Genomic DNA, 25,016 nt, shown 5'->3' with positions numbered 1-25,016 from the left:
TAGATCAAGCCTGGGCTGAGCTATCCCTGGTCTCGCGGGAGGAGGCTTGCTGCATCTCCGACAATCCCAGGGCTCTCGTCTATGCCACCCAAACAAACGACCCCAGTGCATACACCCACGCACATATCTGAGGACAGACAACTCCTCTTTATTGATGCCGGTAACACTGTTGTTTATTGGTCTGTAGGAGGTCTCAGTAGCAGAGTAAACACACAACAACACGTGTGTGTCTGTGTGTGTTTGGTGTTTGCGTGTGAAGGGGAGAATAGCAACAGGCAGCATCTGAGCGTAAAGTTCCAATGCATTAAGCCTTGCTAGTCTCTAGTCTGTGTGTGTGTGTCTCTCTCTTTACACACACACGGCAACATCCACAGAAACACACACACACACACACACACACACACACACACACGCACACACAGGAAGTAAATGGAACAAAAATAACCACTGTTTGCGGCCCAACAACGAGGCACTCCCACACCCCCCCCCCCATACCTCTGTGATGAAGTGCTCCAGGGTGGCGTACGCGATGGCGATCCCGTCATGGGTGCTGGTGCCGCGGCCCAACTCGTCCATGATGACCAGCGAACGCTCCGTCGCCCGGGCGATGATCTCCGAGGCCTCCGTCAGCTCCTCCATGAAGGTGCTCCTCCCCTTGTAGATGTTGTCCGACGCCCCCATCCTTGTGCACCGATACAACAAGACGGCAAAGGTTGGGGGTCACCGGACGAACGGCATGACGCGAGAGGTAGGAGGATTCTTTGCGATGCAATTCAAGCTCTCGGTGCTTTGGACGGCACTAAACGGTCAACTGATTCTAGACAAGCATTGTTTTCAAGGTGATGTCGCAAAAACTAAAGGGAAGTTGTCCCATTTATTTCAGCCAGGATGTAACACTATGTGACTCGACTAATTTATTATCATAGATAACTGTAGAATATGCTGTGCTTTTTAGCGAAAGAAAAACAGCAGCAGTGATCATCAACGGTTATGACCAGCGTAAATGCCAGAATTATAGCCATGAAACTATAACAACTTATTCCCTCTCTCGGGAATAATATCTTGTTCTTCCCATCTTCTGTAGAGCACATTGAACAGTCCCTTCCTTTCATCCGTACATTGAATCATGTGACAATGTGGCTGAGGAGCCCTGTTTTAATCAGAAACCACAACGGGACGCTTCGTCTCCCACAAACCTGGTTCAACTCTCCCTCTCTCCATTAGCAAGTCTCCATCCCCCCACGTCTCTAAATCCGTCTTTTCCTGTCCGCCCTGACCTTCACCTAGGTATCCGTCAATGAAGCGCACGCAGGAGCGGCTCGGTGGCGGCGGTTCCCATGGTTACCCCACACGCTGCACCGGAAAAGGGGAGGGGCAGACGTGCTGCTACATTTCATCCGCTAATTTGTACGTTGCGAGCGTGGCTTCATGCGTGTGCATACGCGCGCGCCTGCCAGCCTCATTGGCAACTACTACTATTGATGAGGATGGAGAGTGGCGGCGTAGCAACCATAACTACTGTAGCCACCCCCAGCTGTACAACATCTGCTTCCATAGTCCACTCCTTAGAGTAACATATTGTTTTAAGGCCCTAATCTATCAGTTTCCATAGTCCACTCCGAAGAGCGGACATATTGTTTTATTATCCTTATCTATCTGGTTCAACACTCCAACATAACCATATTAATTCCTTTATGAGACATTGAGGCAGGGATATCTGTTGACCATTAACGCTGTAAAAAAAATAAAATAAATCTCATGCAATATGAGCAGACCAGTGGGAAAAGCTGCAGATTGATTCAATACAATTTTTACATCCTGCTGCTCATAAAGTCAGTGAAATTACCACCAGGATTACTTTTAATGGAGACAGTCCCAGGGCGAGCCAACGCATCTAGCTTTCCATCTACTGAACGCTTCCTCCACATCGTCTCGAAGCATATACATTATTAAGTACTTTCCTAATACTCCGCCCTTCAAAAGCAGCTTAAAGCCACAATAATAACGTTCCATCTGCCGGTAACCATGTTTGCACGGCGGGCCTACTCTCAGCCCATCACCGGGAAAAGCCAGAGATTGCTGGAGCCCTTGCTTTGGATTAAAGCCAGTCTCCACGCCCGTTTGTCATCATAAGGTGAAGAACTGATTTGCGTTATTGTCAATGTAATGACCACCCAAGTGATAATGCCATGTTGTTGCCGTAAGCGGCTAAATGCTCCGTATAAAAGGGCTCACTAGCGTCTCTGGAAACCTTTAGTTATAGGCCCTGGGCCCTTTAAAAAGATCTCGCCATGCCGGAGATTCTTTCCGAAGGCCAGAGTTGTAAACAGCTGTTGTAAAACCCATTCTAATCCTAGCTAGGTGGCATCCATGGCCGATTCAAAAACACAGTTTTACATTCTGTTTCCTTTGCAGTTTCCATAACAACCATGAGGAGACCGTAGTCTGTGCTCCATAACCTTCAGGCTTCAATATAAACGGCAAAACAGACAGACACACACACACACAGCTATTTGCACTTATGACACGCACGCAAACATGGCATCCACATCCACATCCGCCACCATACCCTATGCATGCATTGCACACACACACACACACACACACACACACACACACACACACACACACAAACACACACAAACGGGTCCATGTTCTTCTTGTTCTTCCTGCTAAGTGAGCCGAGGATGCGTCAAATGTCGGACTCTCATAACCTGGTTCACACATGCAGACCCTCAATCGCTCCCTCTCAGACACACACGTGCAAAATACGCCAATACTTGCGCCCGAAACCCCTTCCTGTAAAAGGCACATTGGTGTGCTGCTGAGAAATAAGAGTGGGCAGCGAAAGTGAACTGGCCTCCTTAATTTATGTGATTCGAGCCACTCTCTTGGACAGCTCTCGGGTGACCAGTGGTCTGAGCGGTGAAGACAGGACACGCCGTTAGACACCTACGCCTGTGCTCATTACCCCCACCCACGGCGTCTGTTTACGCTGGACACTGGCCACGCCGCGGGAACCGAGCCAGCTCCAGCCCTCGTTCCCTACCTCCCGCTCGCTCCATTGTTTGTTTGTTTCTCGGGCGACGCCAGAGGACTGTCCAGCGTGTGTTGTAACTACGCCACGTTGTTACAGTCTCTCTCTCTCCCCCTCTCTCTCTCTCTCCTTCCCCTCTCTCTCTCCTTGCCTCTCTCTCTCTCTCTCTCCTTGCCTTCCTGCCTCTCTCTCTCCTTGCCACCCTGCCTCTCTCTCTCCTTGCCACCCTGCCTCTCACTCTCTCTGTCTCCTTGCCTTCCTGCCTCTCTCTCTCCTTGCCTCCCTACCTCTCTCTCTCTCTCTCTGTCCCCCTCTCCCCCTCCCAGGGGAAGGATACAGCGGGAGCTGCGGGGGGGAGGGGGGAGGGGAGAAGAATATGTTGGACACTCACCGACACTGCGCTGGGAGTCTTTTAAAAGGATCAAGGCAGTTCAGCCGCACACTTTACAATCGCATTGCTGGCCAATTACTGCATTGGTTTCTATTGGCCGAGGGCTCTGCTTGTTAAGACTCCATTAGAGCCGTACGCTTTGTTCTGTGGACCCCGTGCCAAGCCCTGTGCATGTTGAGCTGCTTGATATTCAATTCAACCTCGCAAACTTGACTTTCACTACACATATAATATCCATACATAAATTGTTTTGTTTAGACACACACACACACACACACACACACACACACACACACACACACACACAGAACAAGTCGTTTTTGTGCTCACGGGTGTTTGTCCCACTGGTTGCAGTGGAAGAACATGCTTCGTACACATAAAAAAAGTCATGCATCTGGAAGGCATTAGCCTCGATTGCATGCCAGCGCTCGAAGCGGCACAGAAACCACGACGCTTCGCCGGGATTCTGATAATAACAAGAATAATCATCGGGGGGGGGGGGGGTTAATGTGCTGCGACAAAAAAACATTTTGTCTCTGGTTTACTCGAGTTACACGGGGAAACGCTCCGTTGCACAGCACGCTCCACAGAGAAACACACAGAGAGAAAAGAATAGAGATAGCTGTAGCCGGGGGGGGGGGGGGATTAATGTCAATACAAACACACTTCACGGGCCCGTCGCGACCTCGTCATTTTGGAGCAACGTGATGGGGCATTAGCGCGCAGCGGCGTGAGTGTTCAGCCCGTTCCGACACGCGCAAACCAACACAGGAGCGGGATGCGTTTGTGGAGGAAACACGGGTTGTGTATTGTTCAGAGAGGAAGGACTGTCACTTTGTACCAGTGCAAACCGTGTGACATCTCTCTCTCTCTCTCTCACACTCACAGGGTGGGTGGGGGGGGGGGGGGGGGTAGGGGGGGCTATTCTTTAGCGCAGCTGTGCTCGCGGCCGTGGATGAGGAACGGCAGAGCAGAGCGAACAGAAAGTGTGCTGCGGCGCGCCAGGCATCGTTGTCATGGCCACTCCGCTCTGACGCCAACAACAGACTGAGAGGAACCGTTCAGGAGACCACCGTCAGCCCTGGAGACAGGGGGCGGGGGAGTGTGACAAAGAGGGAGGCAGAGGGAGAGAGAGAGAAAAAAAACCTGACAGAGAGAGATGGAGAGACAGACGTAGAAAGAGAGAAGGAGAGAGAGAGCGAGAGAAAGAATTGCAGAAAGAGATAGAGAGAGCGGCGGGAACGAGGCTTGTGTGTGCATCTGTATGCGTGCGTGCACGTGCATTATGCATGCATGCATGTCCATAATAGTGCCTACGTATAGATTCTATATATTCTCATGCGGTCACCAAATGCCCATGACAGTTGGTTTTCCTTGTGTGGCCCCAGACCCCCCGACCCCCCACACCTGGTGTAAATGCCGTCGAGGATGCCCAGGCTGGCCTGAGCGGCCGGGACATGGCAGCCCATCTGGGCCATGACACAGACCAGGGCCACCTGGCGGATGTAGGAGCTCTTCCCTCCCATGTTGGGGCCCGTCACTATCATGGTCCTCCGACCCTCCCCCTGGATAGGAGAGGAGAGGGAGAGAGGGGAGGGAGGAGAGGGGAGGGAGGAGGAGGAGAGGAAAGGAGGGGGACGGAGGAAAAGAGAGGAAAGGGTGAGGACGATTGAGAGGAGAGAACAGAACGAGGAGGAGAGAAGGGTAGAGGGGAAGAGAGAAGGAGAAGTAAGGAAGAGGAGGAGAGGGGGAAGGAGAACAGAGAAGGAAAGGGAGATGAGAGAAGGGGAGGGGAGAAGATTGGAGAAGAGAAGAGAGGAAGGGAGAGGAGAAGAGAGGATGAAATGGAGACAGAGAAAGAGAGACAGGGGAAAACCAAAAAGATAATAAAAAAGAACAAAAAGAAAAAAGGAAGAGAGATCAGAAGACTAATGATGCAAAACATTTGATTGCATTTTTTGGAACACGCAATACTGTATCTTCACATCTCTCATGGAATAATGGTGGCATCACAGACAGAAAGGCAAAGAGAGAAATATTTGCATGGTGTCCTGCACAGCTGAGGAGGTGGGCGATTTGGAGGCTTGGCTTCTCTTCCCATTGGCTTGTGCCTGTTACAAGATTAACCTACACCCACTGCATTGCTGAGCAAGTGTTCCTGTGTGCGTGTGCGTGTGTGTGTCTGTGAGTGTGTGTACTGTGTATAGATCTGAGTAACATATAGGTAAGGTAACATACTGTGTGTGCTTGCCAGTATTTTTCATGTGTGCATGACATGCGTGTGTGCTCGCCTCGGTGCACCCTTCAACCTACTTTTGTTTCATAACTTTCTAAATCAAGAGAGCATGTGCATTTTGTGTGTGTGTGTCTACGTGCAGGTGTCTATGTGTGTGTGAGTGTGGGTATTTGTGAGCGTGTGTACGCACCTGAAGGTCCGTGTGGTTGGGTACATATTGATTGTGTTCTCCCAGCAGCAAGTCTATGGCAGGATTCCTGCCATCCTTGATCACGATCTGACACCGACTCTCACTCATCTCTGGCCTGAAGCCAAACAATAGTCAGAAAAACACAATCTGGGGATGAACAAATGGACCACTAACACTTCAAATATGCTGCACTGAAGACAGCGTAGTTTAAACCTGAGCCCAATCCTTTCTCGGATAAGGCTTGACGGGTCACTAGAACCGATGCATTGGTGCCAGGTTGATTACCGATCCTGTTAAAATAGGGAAAATTGTTCTTTGTTTTGTGATTGTTTAAGCACAGAGAAAACAAGAGCGTGAAATAGGATCATATTTGTACCACGACCCAAAAAAGAAACGGAACCACATTGAATTAACAGAGCCAAGCACACAAAGTGCGATTAGAGGCTGTCATTCTACGCTAGTGTCTATTTTCGACATCAATTTCTCTATTTCGGTACATGCAAATTCTGTAAATCATTATTCTGTGTCTGTCCCTAAATGACCATGTCCGTTGCTTAACATTGCAGGATTGGATTTTACTAAGGCTGGCCCAAACACATCATTTCAATCTTTGGATATTCGTTAGGGTTCCAAATGAATATTGAAAAAAAGATAATGAAAAAAAGTCAATTCATAGTGCGCATCTTTCACTGCCTGTAACAGTAGCAGGCGGAGGCCACTGCTGAAGAATCAGGTTTTTATCAACTGATCGTTTTAAAGTGGTTAAATTGGTTAAACAAATGTGCTATGTTAATAACGCAAAATAGCAAAACAACAATGTCGGTGGCTTTCGGGTCCACTCATCGGTCAAAGTTTGTCTTGGTTGCGGCAGAGATTCACTGCAGCCTCAAAGTTTCACAAGTTCCGAAGATGGCGAGTTGGCCTACTTCCAATTATCCCAAAGCAAACAGGTGGTTAGTACATTGAGCAACGTTTTGAATAACTTTCCCTGCAGGACTTGTGCTATTTACCCAGTGATAACTCACGCAGGTGCTATTGAGGGGGACCGATCGCTGGAGTATTTGAATAGTGTTTGAATATATCAAAAGATAATCATCATCCCATGATGATGATGGCTGCTGCCATTACCTCAACTGAACGAGTAGACGTGAAGCATACTCAGACGTATAGCACCCTCACATATATTTGATCACTGGGATATTCAGACGGAATGTAACCTAGCCTGCTACCCCCAGTACCAAAATATGATTACCGGTAGATGTTAAAAAAAAATATATTTTTTGTAATTCTTTTTTTTCATAATAACAAAACAATATGAGATCCGAATACTGAATTGTGATTCAAAAAACGTCCTTATGAAGGAAAATCTGGTAATTCATAAAACCGGGCTCAGCCCTGGATTTCAGCTGTCTTTTCCCCCTGCTGTCACTGATGTCCACAGATCCTGTTATCCTGCCAAACAACACAGAGCAAGAAGGGCACCCTTCAGCAGGCAGCATGAGGGGCATAAAGACGCCTGGCCGCTCATGTCCACAGTCAGCTTCTATTAAGAAACGACAGCGCCGGAAGTAAAGAGAGGAGTCTGAGTGGACGACATAGACGGGATCAAAAGCGAGTGCAACGAAAACAAGAGAGAGTACGGTAGAAGTAGTAGCAGTAGTTGAGAGGTAAGGCATTTAGCAGACGCTTTTATCCAAAGCGACTTGTAGCAACTGCAGTAGCTGCTATCCTTGCTGTAACACGGGGAATTTGTTAGCCTAGCGCTTATTGTACTTGCACTTGGTCCTATGAACATCCTTACTGTACTGACAGCGATATATTGTTGCACTTCTTGTGACAAATTTACTTATTGTAAGTCGCTTTGGATAAAAGCGTCTGCTAAATGCCCTAAATGTAAATGTAAGGTAAGTGAAGGCAGTGGGTGGGGGCATCCACAGAGAGGATGGAGAGAACAGACTACATATAGAGAGGGGGTGGTAGCGGTGGGGTAGGGGGACATGTTGGCGTTGAGGGTCAGGCAGAGCCAGACCACTCTCCCCCACACAGGCTGTTTGTTATTGTGGAGACATGGTGCCAGGCATGTGCGCACACACACAGCCTTTTCTGATTATTGTCGAAAAATTTTGCACACACAATATTTTGGTCATTAGGAAAAGGACATCACCTGCAATAATCCCCTTGTTTAGCCACCTCAGCCAATGAGAAAAGACAATCCATGGTTGCTAGGTGACTAATAGCTCTTTTCATGGTGTGATAGTGTTCGCCAAACTGACTAGAAAACAGAGAGGGAGAATGGGGAGAGAGAGAGAGAGCGGACAGCAAAAAGAGAGAGAGACGACAGAGCAAAAATAACAAAATTAATGCTGAATAACATTTGGCTCACCATTTAAGAAAAAGCCAGTGACCGAATTATTTGTATTCCTTAAAAAGTTGAACTCTGCATCCACATTACGCCCATTGGGACTCTAGCGTGCGACTGAAATGCTTGCACAACATTTGTATGAACGTGTGTGCGTGTACACGTGCTGGTCCTACTGCAGGAAGTCGTTCCACGCCCTCTGACAGTCGAGAAGCAGCTGCTCCCGGCGCTGCTGCAGACTGCGGCAGCGCTCCACCAGGTAGGGAGAGTGGTACCGGCCCACCGCCTTGGTACTGGACAGACACACACACACACACACACACACACACACACACACACACACACACACACACACACGTTATTGGCCTCATTCACCTAGCAGCCGCCTAGGTTTCATCTTGGTTCTAATCATGGTGGCTGGGCGGGAGGAACTGCATGCGGGGATCTGCCTTCAGTTCCCACAGGAGATTCAATCCCTCCATTATATCTAGGAGCTTCACGAATATATTAATCCGTTCAGATCCCTAAATTCTCAGATGAAATAAAATCAAATCTGTCCTCAAATTATATTTGTTCAAGTGGACAAATATGACAGCCATACATGGTCGCAGTCACCTATTGGTTACAGTTACACACATCTCCCCCAATGCATAGCACAAAAATTACACAGTAAGAACGGTCCAACAATAACCCCCCATTTATGCATACCATGCTCTTGGCTTTGCTTTAAACTTCCGGTGTCATCATCTAATGTATTTGACTGGTAACAGACCAGGAATCATCTTTACAGACTAAACACCCAGAGCCTCTACATGTGTGTGTGTGTGTGTGTGTTTGCATATTAATGAATGTAAGCGTCCTCACCTGCTGATTTTGACCCATTCACGCGGAACAATAGCTGACATGGAGTTCTTCACCTCAATCAAAAACTGGAGGGGGAGGGGGTTGTCAGATGGTGAGGAGGATGAAGGGCGAGGAGGATGAAGTCCGGGGCGGGGGGGGGGGGGGGGGGGGGGAGAGAAGGTCAGAGTAAGACAGAAGAAGCGTTAATTTGACACACGCACACAGACACACAGACACACAGACACACAGACACACACACACGCACACACACGCGGCTACCTCCAGACCGGACACTGTGGTGTAGTCCAGCGCGGGGGTCCTCAGCACGGTCCGCACCACCTTGCGGTGGTCCCGGATCTCGTCGAGCACGCTCTGGATCTCGGCCCGGCGCTCCCGCAGAGCTGGGAAGTCTGACAAGTCGGAGAACAGCTCCTTCTTGTCCCCTGCCCTGAGAAGACACAGGACGAGGTTTGAGTACCGAACTCTTGACCTTTATTTAGGGCTGCTTGATAATGAAAAAAAAATAATCATAGTCACGATTATTTTGGGCAATATTGAAATCACGATTATTCAAACAATAATTTTTAAGTTTGAAGACATGATGCATTTTTTCAGCATTTCTTTCCAAAAAAAAACATTTGTAACTGAGATCTTAGAAATTTCCCCTTAAAAAATACACAAAATGTTAAAATGCGAAAATAATGTATAAATATGTATCCAGCTGTTTCTATAAAGACATTTAAAGAATAAAATAAATTTACCCCAAAAACAAAACATATGTATAATCGTTTCAACACGATTATATTGATCGTTTTGATCGTTTGACACAAAACTCGAATTCGCAATCAAGATTAGATTAATCGCGCAGCCCTACTTTTAACAGGACTGACCAAAATACATCGGTACTACTGAGTTCCTTTAAATTTAAATCATCGGATTAAGTTGATACCTAAAAGTCAGAGTGTGCATCTGGTGGCTGAGAGAGTATGCTACAGCGCACGTTAGAGAAAGAGAGAAAATGAGCGACCATGTCGTAATTTAGGCTCAAGAGGTACGTTCAACACTGTCTGTGCAATGTTGAGCCGAAAGCAGAAGCCAGTGTGGTTGTTGACACTTTTCCAAACTGGATGCAGACATCGGCGCAAAACACGTCTGCTGGACCAGGAGAACAAGTCTAGCCTGAGTAAACCCATGGTCTAACACACAAGTCGAGGAATGGACCAAAATGAGGACTCGATAACTTCATCGACATCTTCAGGTGATTAATGAGCTAGTTGGATGTAGTGGTGGGTGAGAACGGGGCTGTTTTCATTGTCTTGGTTGACATAACTCAGCATTTTCTGGTCCGTCTGAAACCATAGCATTCAACCAATAGTACCTGAATTGCATAATATTTACGAGGAACTATTGCAGTAAGGGGAAGTACCACACACACACACACACACACACACACACACACACACCAAAAATCGCAGTTTGTTTCATTGTGAAATGCGTCATTCATTTTCAGATATTTTTTTATATCACGATATCACAACAAGTGCGAATTCCGAATTCCAACCCTACACCCAACACATGATACACCTAGCACCACCACCACACAACACATCCACCAGCACTACCACCACACTACAAATCCACCAGCACAACACAGCCACCAGCACCACCCCCAGAACACACACCACACATCCACGAGCACCACCCCCAGAACACACACCAACTAGCACCACCACACATCCACTCAACAAAGCAACTGTTCCAACCTCTGAAAGCAGAGGTTGGTGGAAGAAAGTGTGTGTGTGTGTGTGTGTGTGTGTGTATGTATGTGTGTATGTGTATGTGTGTGTGTGTGTGTGTTTCAAATGACACAGTGTGATTGGACTTACTAATTGTACCCTGTGCACACACACTAGAGAGCCTTTGGGACCATTACTCTTTGCAGTATTTGACACGTTCAGCCTGGAATTATAAAGGGGGGTTGAATGACCGTCGGGGTTCCACTTGTGTTCAGCAATCAAGTAGAAGCACAGACACGAAGGCAAGGCGCGCGGCCCAGTGTGGAGGGGAAGCATTAGGAGCAGCTTCCATTATATCAGCATAGTGGGATCCAGTCTGAGTTCATGTGGCGCCAAGTAAAACACTAAATATCTATTTTGCTTCTTCATGTAAGAAAATGAGAGTAGCGTGTACAGTCCCGACACCAAGTCTTTTAGGTTTATTACAGCGTTGTCCATAATTAACCACGATGGAAAAAGAGAACATTCTTGTCTCTAGCATATTATCAATATCTGCATTAGAAAGGATATCGGTATTTTGCTTATCAGAATTGTAAAGCGATTGACATCGACCCTTTAAGTCTAGTATTTCGCACACCCACACCCACACCCACACACACTTTACTAACTTGGCAGCATTTTCATTGAGCACTTTGAGGAAGTGATGAACAGGAGAGAGCAGGTCAGGGGTATCCAATAGGAGTGTCCGGAGCAGTGAGGAGCTGAGCTGTGATTGGATGGCTGGAATCAACGCCTTGAGCTCCAGCCCCAACCGGGAGAGACTGCTGCAGATAAGATAGAACTCCTGAGTGGAACACTGAGAAGCACACACACACACACACACACACACACACACACACACACACACACACACACACACACACACACACACACACACACACACACACACACACACACACAGTTACTTGTTACAGCTGATAGACGGTTGTGAAGAAATTTTACATCTGTACTGTACAGAGAGATTGACGACGAAGACTAGAGAAAACGTATTTAGAACAAAGGAAGCAGGAATAACGCCTATGAATATTTCAAAGGATCTGCGCGTGAGTGAGGGAGTAAGTGAGTGTGTTTGAACCACTGAGGGTGAAACCCTGGGTCTCATATGTGCTCATTGTGGCACGCTCCAACAGAGCCTTGAAAAGGGGAAACCACATAGAGCATCGAAACATCCGATCGTATTAAAAGGAACCGAAATACAGAAATTCCAATAAAAAAATGGAACACAAAAGCGTTTTCTCATTAATTTGTTGAATGAGAACCCTGAAACATTGTCATCAGCACCAATTTCTGATCGCCTTTGTGTACTCGGATATCTAAAAATAACATTTCTATGATGACATTGTCGAGCCCCAGCAGGACAAGAGATTGTTCAAATCGCTCAACTGAGTTATGGCCATCCACATCCACATCCCACCGCTCCTTCTACGACAAACTATGGCCGGTATGTGTTCAGATATGGCGGCCATAACTGCGAAACCCATCACGAGATACAATGCCTGATCTATCAACAATGTTATGGGTCAATCCATGAGGCGAAAATGGATTTTGTCTTGCTGATGTATCAGCGTAAGATATGAACGCGTGTCGGAGGGTTAATGGGCGTTACGTTTTAATGGTGTAGCTGGAACCACGTGAGGGGACACCAGCTCCCTGCTACCTCAGAGAGGTCCTGCCGGGGGTTCTACCCCTTTTCATGGTCCCCAGCACAGAGGAACCATTACCATGGCCTGCTTCCCATCATGTGAATGGCGAAAACAATCGCACTAAGCTTGATTCGTGGAGTGTGGGAGTGTGCGTTGTTGTGTGCCTTGCCGTTGTGTGTATGTGTGTGCACGCGTGTGGGTGAGCGAGTGAGATAGAAAGATACGGAGAGTGTGTCTGTTTGTGTATACGTCTCCCCGTTGTACCCAACTGCACATGTGTGCATGTGCACTACATTGTCAATGTTGTAGATGCAGGTTGGAAAACCTGCTCAGATCTTGTGCTTGGTCACGAAGATGCAGCTGGTTTGTCAGCTGCTGAGCGGAAGGATTCACAGGCGACTGGCGCAAGCCCACGATTCAACCATGGTGATGTAAGGGGGTGTCGGTCTGTCTGTGTGTTATACCTTAGTATGGTAGATACTACAGATTCCTCTCTCCAGGTCAGGAAGGTGTACCAGTAGGGACCTGATGGCGGCCAGGGCAGCGGAGTCGGATTGCAGGATCTCACAAACTGCATCCTGCCTGTCAGAGATGGAGCTGGTGAGGGAGGAAGGAGAGGGGAAAGAAAGGGAGGGAGGGAGGGAGGAGAGGAGAAAGAAAGGGAGGGAGGGAGGAAGGGAAGGAGGGAGGGAAACAAATGAAATCAAGGAAAGTAATGATCTCATTGAGTTTTTTCCTGCAGTAGTAGGATATCATTCCATCATTGGTGATGAATACATTTTTTATCCATTTAGTGTTGAAATATAGTTTAATTCTCAAACTTCAAAAGGCAATGTGGTCAGATCGAGGAGGCAGATATGTGTTCCATTCAGTGAATGGAATCAGTACCATTTTAAAAAGCGAGACAATGTATTGAGCTATGATTATTTTATTCGAATAGCAACACTTTTTAAAGCCTGAATGCGTGTCCATCTGTGTGTGTTTGTCGTTGCATTGGGAATGCCGTTTTGGAATTAATGCTTCTGAGAATGATGTAATCTGGGTTTTAGCGATGTTGCAAAACACTATCTATATCTATCTGGAACAGGGCTCCATCCAGGATTATCACCCGCCAACAGCAGGGGGAGGGGCTGGAGAGGAAGATGCGTGCCATTCACTTTCCAACAGGCTATCTGTGTGTGTGTGTGTGTGTGTGTGTGTGTGTGTGTGTGTGTGTGTGTGGATGGTATTATTATTAAGAGGGCACTGCTACGGCTCAGGTGAACAACACAACACAAAAAGAGAGCTATCCCCTTCAGGGCCCGGAGGAGCCACTATGGGATGACGGCGTAAGACTCTGTGTTCCCTCCCTTTCCCCGGGGGCCCTATTAGAGCGGCCCGACCGGGGCCACCGGGGGGGGGGGGGGGGGGGGCAGCCACTCACCGCAGGTCGGTTAAGGGCTGGCTCACCCATCTCCTCAGGAGTCGGCGGCCGAACGCCGTGCTGGTGTGGTCCAGCACCCACAGCAGGCTGCCCCTCAGACCGCCGTCCGTCTGACACACACACACACACACACACACACACACACACACACACACACACACACACACACACACACACACACACACACACACACACACACACACACACAGTAAAACAGGCAATTGTAGGTTGAAGGTTAGTCATATACAGAGACACGTACACATGATACATGCAGACACACGTAGAGACAAACACACAACCTGAGAAAGAGAAACAAATAAGAGGTCACGTGCCGGGCATTTGTATTTCTTCATATCAAACACACACGGCAGGCCCGCACACACACATGCCTGCCGTTTTTTCTTTTGCCGTAACCCAAGGAAAAGCAAGCTGCTTTTGCTAATGTCACCATGGATAACGTACAGGATCGTTAACCGTATGTGGCGTACAATGAGAAAAAAAATACAGAAGAGTAAGGGATTGCAAAGCCGTTGGTCACGCGGCCACGCCGTGCATGTGCAGCCAGGAGGGGGGAGAAGGTGAGAGGGGAGGTGGCCTGCCGAGAGGGAACACTTCAGCAGGGCAGGCGGGCGGGTGGAAGGGGGCTGACTGTACTAGGCACATACTGTTCACTGCCTCACAGAGATTACAACGTGTCAGTCAGTCAATGTGTGTGTGTGTGTGTGTGTGTGTGTGTGTGTGTGTGTGTGTGTGTGTGTGTGTGTGTGTGTGTGTGTGTGTGTGTGTGTGTGTGTGTGTGTGTGTGTGTGTGTGTACCTGGTTACTGAAGATCTCCAGGTTCCTGAGTGTGGTGGCGCTGAGTGCCAGGCCCTGGGACTCCGTGGAGAGGCAGCGGAAGGAGCTACGAGGTCGGGGGGGGGGGGGGGGGGGGGGGGGGCGGTGGGGGGGCACACGGCTCAAACATTACTAGACCGACCCCAGGAGAACCGGCAGCCATACAGTTGAATTGGAATGTGACAACAATGCAAGCATTCGGGGTCCGTCCAGCGTACAGCGATGTTTAAGAGTACCGTATATATCCTTGTACGCAGGGGTTCTTTTTTCGTACGTGTTTCTGTCTGTGTTTTTCTGTAAACATTATCTGTGTGTTTATATATTCAGTACAAATCGATGAGTGTGTGTGTGTGTGTGCTTATATATAAGGTCTATATCCGTGTGTGTTATACAAACTGTATACATCTGTGCGTGTGAGTGTGTGTGCGTGTGCTTGTTTGTGCGTCCGTGCTGGTACCTATCATTCAGCAGAACCCTCTCCAGGTTGAATTCCCGGAGGTACTGAATGAGGGGGCCGAGGCAGCAGATCACCTGGCTTTCTAACGACGCGACACTGGACAGGGAGCGGGAACCTGGGGCAAGACACACGCGCGCGCGCACGCACACGCACATACACACATAAACACCATGACTCACAGACATCCGGAAAACAACATCCAATATTTCAGTCTAATGGCCTTATTGATCAACTATTAACCAAGACAAAGATATATAAATCCACCCCCGCGGAACCATTTGCCAAACAAAAACAACACAAACATTGCTCCTTATCTGCCACCAGCAGGCTTATCCAAATTACTTCAAGGATAGGTTGTGCTAACTACTCATTTACCCCAACCATCTCCATCCATGACGTTGTCTTTAGACTACAACACCCACTGCGGTTTGGACTGCAACACTATTTTTGTTTTGACTAAAACCCAAATTTCTGAATTAATTGGCTTTTTTGTGGTCGTTTGTCTTTCAAAACCACTGGAATGTGTACAGAGTGTATTTTAAATATCTTATAATGAACAACGTAATTAACCACAACTTGACAAGTGTTGTTGTCAACCTATGTAGCTTATTTTTGTTTGGATTCATTTAAATGTTTTGTTGTTTGTGTTGCAGTTAAAGTCACAAAATGCACGTGTTTAACAGAACACACCCACACACACCCACACACCTGTGTCCGGGGAGTTACAGTAGAACTCTGTAACAGTGTTCATTGCAGATGGGAATTCAAACTCTGCAGATTCCTTCTTCTGGATCTGGATGCGATCATCTGCCTGCGTACTGGCCATGGTGAATGGACAGGAGGGAGAGAGAAGAGACAGAAGTGTCAACCACCGACAGCTCAACGCAATATTCGGAAGGACCACTGCAGAGATTTCATGACTGCCTGGTTGGCACAGTAGAGGCTTTGACCATGACACTTCAAAAACAAAAGACAAAATCGTAACAATGTTTAGCGTCTTTCATTGCCTTTGCGGAAAGAGGTTGGGGAACATGTTTCCAATGCCCTTTGGTGGATACATGCATCTGATCACATCGATAGGCAATCTCTCGCCGGGCACAAACACATGCACACAGACATACACACTGCAGTTGCAGTATGCGTTCACTTGCACAGTGCTGCTGATTTCAAGGACTCCACTGCTTTGTGCGCTCGGTTGTTGCCAGGGCAACCGAGGCAAACACGTGGCTTTGAATGGAGTGCTCGAGAAATATCTTTCTTATGTTTCCCAGAAATGTACAAATACACACACAGTAAGTGTACAAAAACACACACACACACACACACACACACACATCCATTCACTAAAAGTAGACTCTTACAGGACTGTGAACAGACCTTGTCCTCAGGGGAGGGGTACATATGCAATACATATGGAGCAATATAGGGCTGTGTATCAAAACATCAGTCCTTCAAACAGGCATTGAGAGCAGAAGATGTGGTTGGAAAAGGGACATCTGTAGATTTTGATACAGGTGAAAGGGTTTCTCTGCTGAAGCCCTGGTGGATATAATGGCTACAGGGTCCTCTTTAGGATGCGTACGGTTATTGGAAGTATCAAATTGTTTACCCACCCACACTCGGGTTGGGCTATACACATTGAGGCATGTTTGTGAAGACGTTTTTTCAGAGCCTCACATTTCTGTCCACAATCCAAAGACCAGGCCTTCTAAATCTGCCTCTGTTGGGTCGTTGCTTTCATAGTGCCGTTTTTCATGACCTGCTTCACAAAAAAGTGTCATGGATCTTTTCCCCGGTGAGCACTGGGATCAATAGAAGAGGAACATGGCTTAAGGAAAAGGGCGGTGTTATGACTGTCGGGTCAGAGGTCAATGCTCGAAAGACATTCGGATAAGTGAGTAAGGGTGGTTGCTAATCCCTGAGCCCGACCACCAAAATCAATAGGCTGTGATCGGCTGCCTCGGCTCTCTTGTTCAGTAGCTAGTACGACTTCAACCTGGAGAGGGTTCTGATGGGTACAAGAACTGATGCAAGAAAGGAAATATCTACCCATGGCTACACACAGACACAAACTAAAAAACACCATTATTCATGCGAGCGCAATAAAAACACATAAAGGGCTCTTCAAATTAAATCTCAAATCTCGCAATTGAATATCAGACGACAGAAACATCCACTGGGTGGTAGAGCCCCTTGCACGTAGCCCCTTGCCTCATCAGATGAGAGCACTGAACCTCGACAAAGAAGAAACACCACCGCTGACGGTGTCCAGACATCGCCACCCACACCGCCTCCCCTTCCACGCCCGCGGGCCTCACACACACTTCTCCGGTGTCGACCGGAGTACGGTCTGGAGCCGTGGACGAGTTGAAGAACGCACCCTGCCGCGCCTCGATACCAGCCTGCTCCCGGGAACTCATTACCCGCAGCTCCAGAGATACACACGACCGCCGTTGCCACGGGTGGGGGCAGGGGCACACGGGGGGGGGGAGGGAGGGATGGGGCCGCCTCGACGGGGCGCCCGGGGGGATCCGGGGGAGGCGAGTCACCTCCGAGGGCCGGGGAGACACACAACGCCCCATGTCGCCGTTCACCTGGGGGCCGCTCGCTACACAGAGGTGCCCCCGGCCTGGTGATAAACGCCCGCAGAGTCGATGCTGCTTTCTCGTCTTTGCGATGCTAATGGTTCCTTATTTGTTCGTCCTTTCGGTGTTGTTTCACTTTTTAAGTCCTGTTTTATCGCTTTTACAAATAAACAGATTACGATTTGAGAGTTGCCGCATTGCCGAACAAGACCTTGTGCTCCATACTGTTGCTGTTCAAAAAAACGAAACACAGCATAGTGTGTCTGTGTGTGTCAGTGTTCCTGTGTGACTAAACGGAACAAACTGTGTGTGTGCATCTGTGAGCATATATGTGTGTGTGTGTGTGTGTGTGTGTGTGAGTGTGTGGATAATTAAGAGACAGTCTTGTCTCTGCTGCACACCAGGCTGGCGAGTGGACCTGTTCAAACAGGATAATTGGCCTGGTCATTACTCTGCACGTCTCAAACACCTAACTCAATCGGACCGACGGCGGAAACAATGGAAGACTGGAGAGAACCAAAGAGCAAGTCAGAGGAAGGTGGAGAGGGGGGAGAGAGAGGGGGGAGAGATAAGGAAGGGAAGGAAGATGGAGATGGAGCCAATTGCACAACAATCAAATGATTTAGACTATAGAGAGAAAAACGAATCTAATAAAAATAGTATGAATGAATAGCAATCGCAAAAGACTCCAGAAAAGCATCAAAGCAGAGGCGGACTAGAGTGGGATGTTATTCATTCATGTATTCATCCAGCCTTCCATCCACCAATCCGTCATCAATCACTCCATCTGTGTGAAGTCTTCTCCGCCCACCCTTGCTGTCATTTCCTTCTGCCAGACGAAAGTAATCTCACACATCGCACCGGAGTGAATGTGCCAGGTGCAGGATGTCAGCGCTGTGCGGGAGAATGACGGCAGAACGGGGAAGCAACAGGCTACCGGAAAAAATACATAACCACGGCTGACAAGCCTCCAGCACCTCATTCAGCCCACAAACCACGCGCTGACATAGGGCTTTCAGGCGGAAAGAGGAATGTACGAGTGGAGAAATGTTCTTTAATATGTTCCTTTTTGACTATGCTGTGTGGTTGTGCAGGTCTTTTTTTTAAGGTTCTTCTTTGTGTTGCTCAGCCGTTAATATGAATGAGAGGGCGGCTGCATCCATTCAGACAAGGTCTGGATTTACCACATACAGAAAACTAAATGACAATCGTACACTGCAAATTCAGTCGAATGGCACTCGCACTGTTATTCTGTGTGGGCATGCGTGCGTTGGCCAGGGTAAATTCTTGCCCACACATCATACATTTTTGTAAATGCTGATTAGACTTCGACTTTACCCTAACCCCAGACACAATCCCACAACAAGAGTCTCTAGATATACATACACACAAACAGCGTGATTTTGATAATTTTTGGCCAGCATTTTAACTCACATTATTAACATGACCCAATAAATTGGTGCAAACTGCCCCTTAGTGGTCAAATAAGGAATTACAATGGATTTCATAGACAACAAAGACATTGAGGAATATAAATGATCATAAATTAATGACAGTGTTTTATTTGGAATGGAATGTTCCAGTATCTATTTGTATAGTCCAGAGTTTCATGTACAGAAAACAAAGGTTTTGCAGTCTGCAATTATTTCCCTATGTTCCTTCGTTAAGTAATCCTAACAACAATTTACCTGGTGCTGGCGATGCTATGCAAAAGCCTTTGTGTGTGTTCTGAAAGGTCAGAGGGCACCAGGATCTCCACAGGGTTGATCTTCAAGATACGTCCCTCCAGCTCAGAGCGAGAGTGATTGTCAGTGAAACTGTCCAATAGAACGTCTCCTGTGCTGGGCTGCACTGCCTAAGTGTACACAGAAATGCAGTCAAGGAAATAGGTACACACAGGCACAAACACACACACAAATATATGTAGGGGTCGACATCTCCAGGTATTATGCACAATAGTTATCAGTTATAACCGTTATTGTCTATGTGTTAAAGGGGGCAGTTAAAGCATATTTAGAAATAACACCGGAAAATAATGCCAAAAACACAAATCATCTATTGGTTCTTGTTATAACACATTGCTGCAGTAAATACACAGAGGAACACCTCTGACTCACCACAAGGCCGATGGTGACCTGCCTGGCCTTCTGGTCCCAGCTCTCACTGATACACAGCAGGAAGCTGTCCGGGGGATTGGACCCCTGGTCGTCCTCTCCCAGGCCACACAGCGGGTTGACGTCTTAAGAGAGGAGCACGGTTAACGGGGAGCCGTCCTGATTTCAAATGTATTAAAGAGTGAGTAGCTTCATACATGTGTTGCGAAGGAATTCACGGTCTACGACATTAACACCGTTGCATTTGTCCATAGATGCTAAAGTGACCGATTTTGGGGTATTGTACCCAAAAAAGACGATGATTGTGCCCACTTCGAATTTCTTACTCATTATGCGTTTAATGCAATGCTTCCTTATATTAGAAAACAGGGAGCGTGGCACTTCCCCTCTAGGGAAAGGATGCTTTACACTGAGAAATAAGAGTCAGCCACAAATCTATAAAAGACGAACAGGAAGTACGAAAATACAAACATGGTAACAAGCTTGGTACACAAGTTACCAGTACGGTGCATACAGAAATATACATCAATAGAGACATAGATGAAAAAACAGCATGATGAATCCCAATCCAGATACCTTCGCCCACTAGTGTAGACTTAGTGTAGAGCGCGCTGAGTTGTCGCGTGAACAGAGCGTTCTTATTGGCTCCCGAGGCTTTGATGGCAGACGTCTCCATCTGCTTGACCACGCCCACCTACACACGAGGAAACAGCACCACCCGGGCAGCTCACTGATGAGAAGGCAACTCAAGAGCGGCATCACAGACACGCCGTGGAGAAGGAAAGAGCTGAGGCCTCACCTTGTGCCCCTGGGAGACCAGGCGCCGCACGTGGACGAACAGCCGGTGGGTGGGGACGCTGCACGTCATGAAGTTGTGGTCCAGGTGGCAGAAGATTTTCAGCTCCTTTGCGGCGATCTGCACAAACGCACAACATGGGAGACAGAGGCTTTTTGGATGCACTGCGAGTGTTGGTGTCCAGCGAAAGTGGATGTACAGTACATACTGGTTTCCCATGACTTGCTGAAGTGAGGCATGTTGCTCAAGGTTATATTTTATGATTACTATTTTGATTAAGACAACAAACTTCCTTATACATTTCTATCTACGGCAATTATTTTACTAAATGTGTATACATGAATGGCACTATAACACTCACCTCCGCATCCTCTCCGAAGAATCTGTACTTGTATCCGCACTCGATGGCCAGTAAGGCGTCTTCGTGTTGCTGTTTGAGCTGGATGACCTGCTGCTCCAGGGGAGTGAACACACTCTTGGAGCGCCTGCAGGGGACGCTAGCGTCCTGGGCCGGACTCGAACCTAGAACCCTTCCTCCTCCTGTCTTGGCAAACTGATTAAGAATCATCCCCTGTTTAGGATGTCAAATGTGTGCATTTTAGACAAGACAGATTCTAGCTAGGGCCGAAAAAGGAATTCAACCATCAATTATAATGATGGCAGGATTAATGGGTCTGAATAAAGATTAGACAATATCTTACTCAAAACTACAGTGTTTACCACAAGCACCTGTGTTTTCTGAGACACAACTGAGTGCTCCTCCTGCACAGCCTCCTCTTCTTGATGTTCATCCTCCCTCTCTTGTTTGGGCTTCTTGGTGTTGTTGTGATGATCTTTTAAGCCACAAGGAGGGAGCATGGCTCCCTTTCCTTGGTCACAGATTTGAACGACACCACCCCCAGACTGCTTCTGATCCACCCTCCAAGCGCCACCTCTGTTGAGTTCAGCCGGGCAGGAGAAGGACTGCAGCCTCTCCACCGTGGCGGCGCTTAAGCCTTCGGCTCCACAGATTGGGGGTGTCTCAGTTACTACAGAAAACAAACAATACATAAAACAATTAAATAATTACATCTAGTTATCTGAAAACATTGCAATAACAAAAATCATGGACAATGTCCCAATCTTAACAATCAATAATATAAGTCATTCAGAAATGTAGCCATGCAGCAGTAATGGCACATTGCCTTGAAAATGTGCCAAAAGTGAAAATTACATTTATTTTAAAACCATATCCGTTTGCACATGAACAAAAACCGCCGCTTCTTGGAAACCAACACACACTGAAACCCACCACCCACCTTCATCACCGCCCACTTCCCCGTGCCTCTGGAAAGACAGACGAGCACGTTTGACTGGCAACCCAGAATCGTCTTCATCTGTTTTTCTCTGCTTCTAGGGGGGAAGTAAGACGTAGAGATGTCACATCGGTCTCCCTAGTGTGTATCGTCCCTACAGTCGAAACAAGCCTCACCTTGCCCCTGGAAGGCTGCAGCAGTGTGTGTTGTTGTGTTTTTTTCCCAGATGGGATGCTGCCATTAGTTGAACTCTTGCTATTCAGACCGCTGAAGTAACTGCTTATGGAGCTCTGGGTACTGCATGACTTTTTGAGCGATTTCGGCATGCTGATAAGAATGATCAAGTCCTTTTCTTTTATTGAATATCACATGCAATGTGTTGCATAGAATACTAGAAGCCGAACAAGCTAAACATAACCACCAGAGATTTGAAAAGGAGAATTATCCGCGGAGAGGCGCACATTCTGATGTCACGTTGGCGCGTAAATGACGTAGGAGTGTGGTTTTCGCTGTATTTTCCAGAGCAGCACTTTGGGGGTTTATTTAACTTTATATCTTACTAGCCAGGCACTAATAGAAAGACAAAAATGGCTCTTATCATTTATGTTTTATTTTTAAGGTGGTTTATATTGCATGAGTCTGCTTTTCTTTTGTAGTATTTCGCAATGTGCGGCTGAACACCATGAATTTTGTTGTTTTACTAAATAAGTCTCATGTATCACACATATTTTGATTGTAATGTGCAATTAATTGTTTGTAAATAAATATTTGAAAAGAAAATAGTTGCACTCTTTTCGATGGTGTAGCGCCGGGGGGCGGGGCTACAGCTGGTGACTATTCCCCTATTCGCAAAGGGTCTGGCAAAGCATAAAAACGTGGAACTGGGACGAGACGCTTCTGCAGGTTTAGAACCGGAACCACAGGAACCAGAATCTGGGAGGCAGGCAGGAGAAGTGGAGGTGTGGGCAAGTGGTTGAAGAGCTGGTTTGGTTGACTGGAGAGGAAGCTCAGGAGCAGGCCTCAGAACAGAAGATGGAGCCTCTATGGGCTCGCGACAGTTCTCCCTGTGCAGTGCCTAAAAGTATTACCTTTTTTGTATAACAAAGCATAATATCAGATGACAACATGGCTACACAGGAAATGGCACAGATACTAGGTTATTATTGGCTGGGTAAAGTGTTTATAAACTCAACATCTTGTGATTGTTGCAGTATTTATCACTTGGAGCCGGGTGGTGCTTTTCTCCATCACCATGATATTAATAATAATGACTTGCCGGATGTGGGGGTATGGCTCAAACACTGGTGCCTGACTCCACATACGCGCCTTGATCCACAGTACTGCTCGTAGAGTTGGATGAAAAGTGCCTCAAACACACGATTGCAGTCAGGTCACTGTGCTGGGATTCTCCCTCCTGCAAAGTATTTGCAAAGGTATTGAGTAGCATTAGTGTAGTACAAGACATGATGTAATGGCTTGCCTTGCAGTATTGTCATGCTTGCTCAGAGTATTCATTTAGAATATATTTGTTTGTGAATGTGAGCTTAATTCAAATTGTATTCATGATTGTAATCGTGAAAATCTGTTGATTCTTGGTATTGTACGGATAATAAATTGTTGTGTTGGTAGATCTATAGTCTCCTGTGTGTACAAGGAAATATGAAAACAGGCAAGAGAGGAGATTTAACGCTGGTTATGTTGGCTGCCATTGTCATCTCCTTTATTTTACACAGATCAGATATTCTTAGCATTGTTATCTCAATCAATGAATAATCTACACAATTTCTTCTGTATGACTGATTAAATAAACCCAATAACCAATAACCAAAATAAACCTTCAAATCAAATTCATTTATCTAATTACATTAATATAAATATTAAGTATGAATGTGACTCTTAACAGATATACTGTAGTAAAAGATAACACTTTCAGTGGTGTTTAATGCCAAGTCTGTAGACCTACCCATTTTAATTACAGTAAATTACCCATACAAATTAGCAATTCATTATCTCAACTAAAACGATAATAGGTCTACTTTGAGAGTGAATAACAGTATCAAAACAGGCACCATCAAAATGGCCTACATTTAAACAACACTTTATCCGTCCTACACCATTATACATTGCTGTTCCAAGTGATATAAATGTGCTGGTTGTATAAAACACTAGTAAATCCTAAACTAAGTCATAAAATCACAATGAAGCGCTTTGTGGCCACATACCTAGTTCAGGCGTTCTCACGGCGACGTAGGGCAGCAGGCGTCTTACGCCCCGTGCCCACTACCTCCGTCCGTTGACTGATCCCCATTGACTTTGAATGGGGACGGACGCGCAATGCATTGTGGATCCGTCCGTTCCGTTGGAGCCTTCGGCTCAGTCAAGAAGTTGAAAAATGTTCAACTTTTTTGGCAGCGACGGATCCGTCATCCAATCAGATCGCGTATGCAAATTTAAGCACTGTGACGCGACTCGGGCTCTGACGATACTGGAAAGCGGGAAAGCGGGTCATCTTGCATCGCAACAAGCAGGAAGTAGCGGGAAGAACCCGGCGAAGCGATTTGATTGGCTGACGGATTCCTCTGCAAAGACTACTCCCCCATCAGTCAGCCACGCCTTCCCAGGTCCGTTGACTGACGGAGGTAGTGGGCACGGGGCGTTAGTGGCGACGAACTTATCCACACGTCGAGAGTAGACAGACATTTTGTCTGAATTTCCTTCTGTACGTCGCCGTGACACCGCCGCCGGTGGACGGATCTTCCATGCCGCCGCCGTGACGTCGCTGCTGGTCTCTGTCTGCAGTCCCATTCAAAATTTCACACGTTCCCACGGCGACGTAGGGTAGGTTGCTCCTTCGGCTCTTCCAGGGAATCCTTAGGTTTGGCACTATCCACTCGCCATATGCTTCCCGCCGCCTCGGCCAATAGTATCAGAGAATGTCTAATATGAGGGTAGAGGGGGGGGGGGGGGGGTCAAGGTGAGGGTAGAGGGGGGGGGGGGTCAAGGTGAGGGTAGAGGGG

At 47.2% G+C, this 25,016-nt stretch overlaps 1 protein-coding gene across 5 annotated transcripts in view; it reads right to left on the bottom strand.

Annotated features, from left to right (window-relative positions):
• Positions 1-22,476, bottom strand: part of msh3 (mutS homolog 3 (E. coli)) — a 29,883-nt gene extending 7,407 nt beyond the window's left edge. Inside the window, exons 1-21 of one of the 5 annotated variants that reach the window (XM_060054479.1) lie at positions 22,176-22,476; positions 22,003-22,096; positions 21,434-21,732; positions 21,066-21,275; positions 20,708-20,824; positions 20,485-20,602; positions 19,912-20,033; positions 19,483-19,649; positions 15,916-16,027; positions 15,210-15,316; positions 14,735-14,819; positions 13,919-14,028; positions 12,960-13,092; positions 11,461-11,648; positions 9,336-9,504; positions 9,078-9,142; positions 8,390-8,506; positions 8,019-8,126; positions 5,855-5,969; positions 4,836-4,993; positions 496-682 (exon numbers count right to left, since the gene is read on the bottom strand). In XM_060054479.1, the coding sequence (XP_059910462.1) occupies positions 496-682; positions 4,836-4,993; positions 5,855-5,969; positions 8,019-8,126; positions 8,390-8,506; positions 9,078-9,142; positions 9,336-9,504; positions 11,461-11,648; positions 12,960-13,092; positions 13,919-14,028; positions 14,735-14,819; positions 15,210-15,316; positions 15,916-16,027; positions 19,483-19,649; positions 19,912-20,033; positions 20,485-20,602; positions 20,708-20,824; positions 21,066-21,275; positions 21,434-21,732; positions 22,003-22,096; positions 22,176-22,325 (2,931 nt within the window). In that variant the 5' untranslated portion in view covers positions 22,326-22,476. Of the gene's footprint in view, positions 1-495; positions 683-4,835; positions 4,994-5,854; positions 5,970-8,018; positions 8,127-8,389; positions 8,507-9,077; positions 9,143-9,335; positions 9,505-11,460; positions 11,649-12,959; positions 13,093-13,918; positions 14,029-14,734; positions 14,820-15,209; positions 15,325-15,915; positions 16,028-19,482; positions 19,650-19,911; positions 20,034-20,484; positions 20,603-20,707; positions 20,825-21,065; positions 21,276-21,433; positions 21,733-22,002; positions 22,097-22,175 lie in introns of all 5 variants that reach the window. The other 4 variants (XM_060054477.1, XM_060054480.1, XM_060054478.1 and 1 more) reach the window with 4 other exon arrangements.
• Between the last annotated feature and the right edge of the window lie 2,540 nt (positions 22,477-25,016).

Source organism: Gadus macrocephalus, chromosome 6 (assembly GCF_031168955.1).
Source record: "Gadus macrocephalus chromosome 6, ASM3116895v1".
Classification (NCBI taxonomy): Eukaryota; Metazoa; Chordata; class Actinopteri; order Gadiformes; family Gadidae; genus Gadus; species Gadus macrocephalus.
Note: the sequence above shows the minus strand (reverse complement) of the source record. Positions and strands in the feature narration are given on the sequence as shown.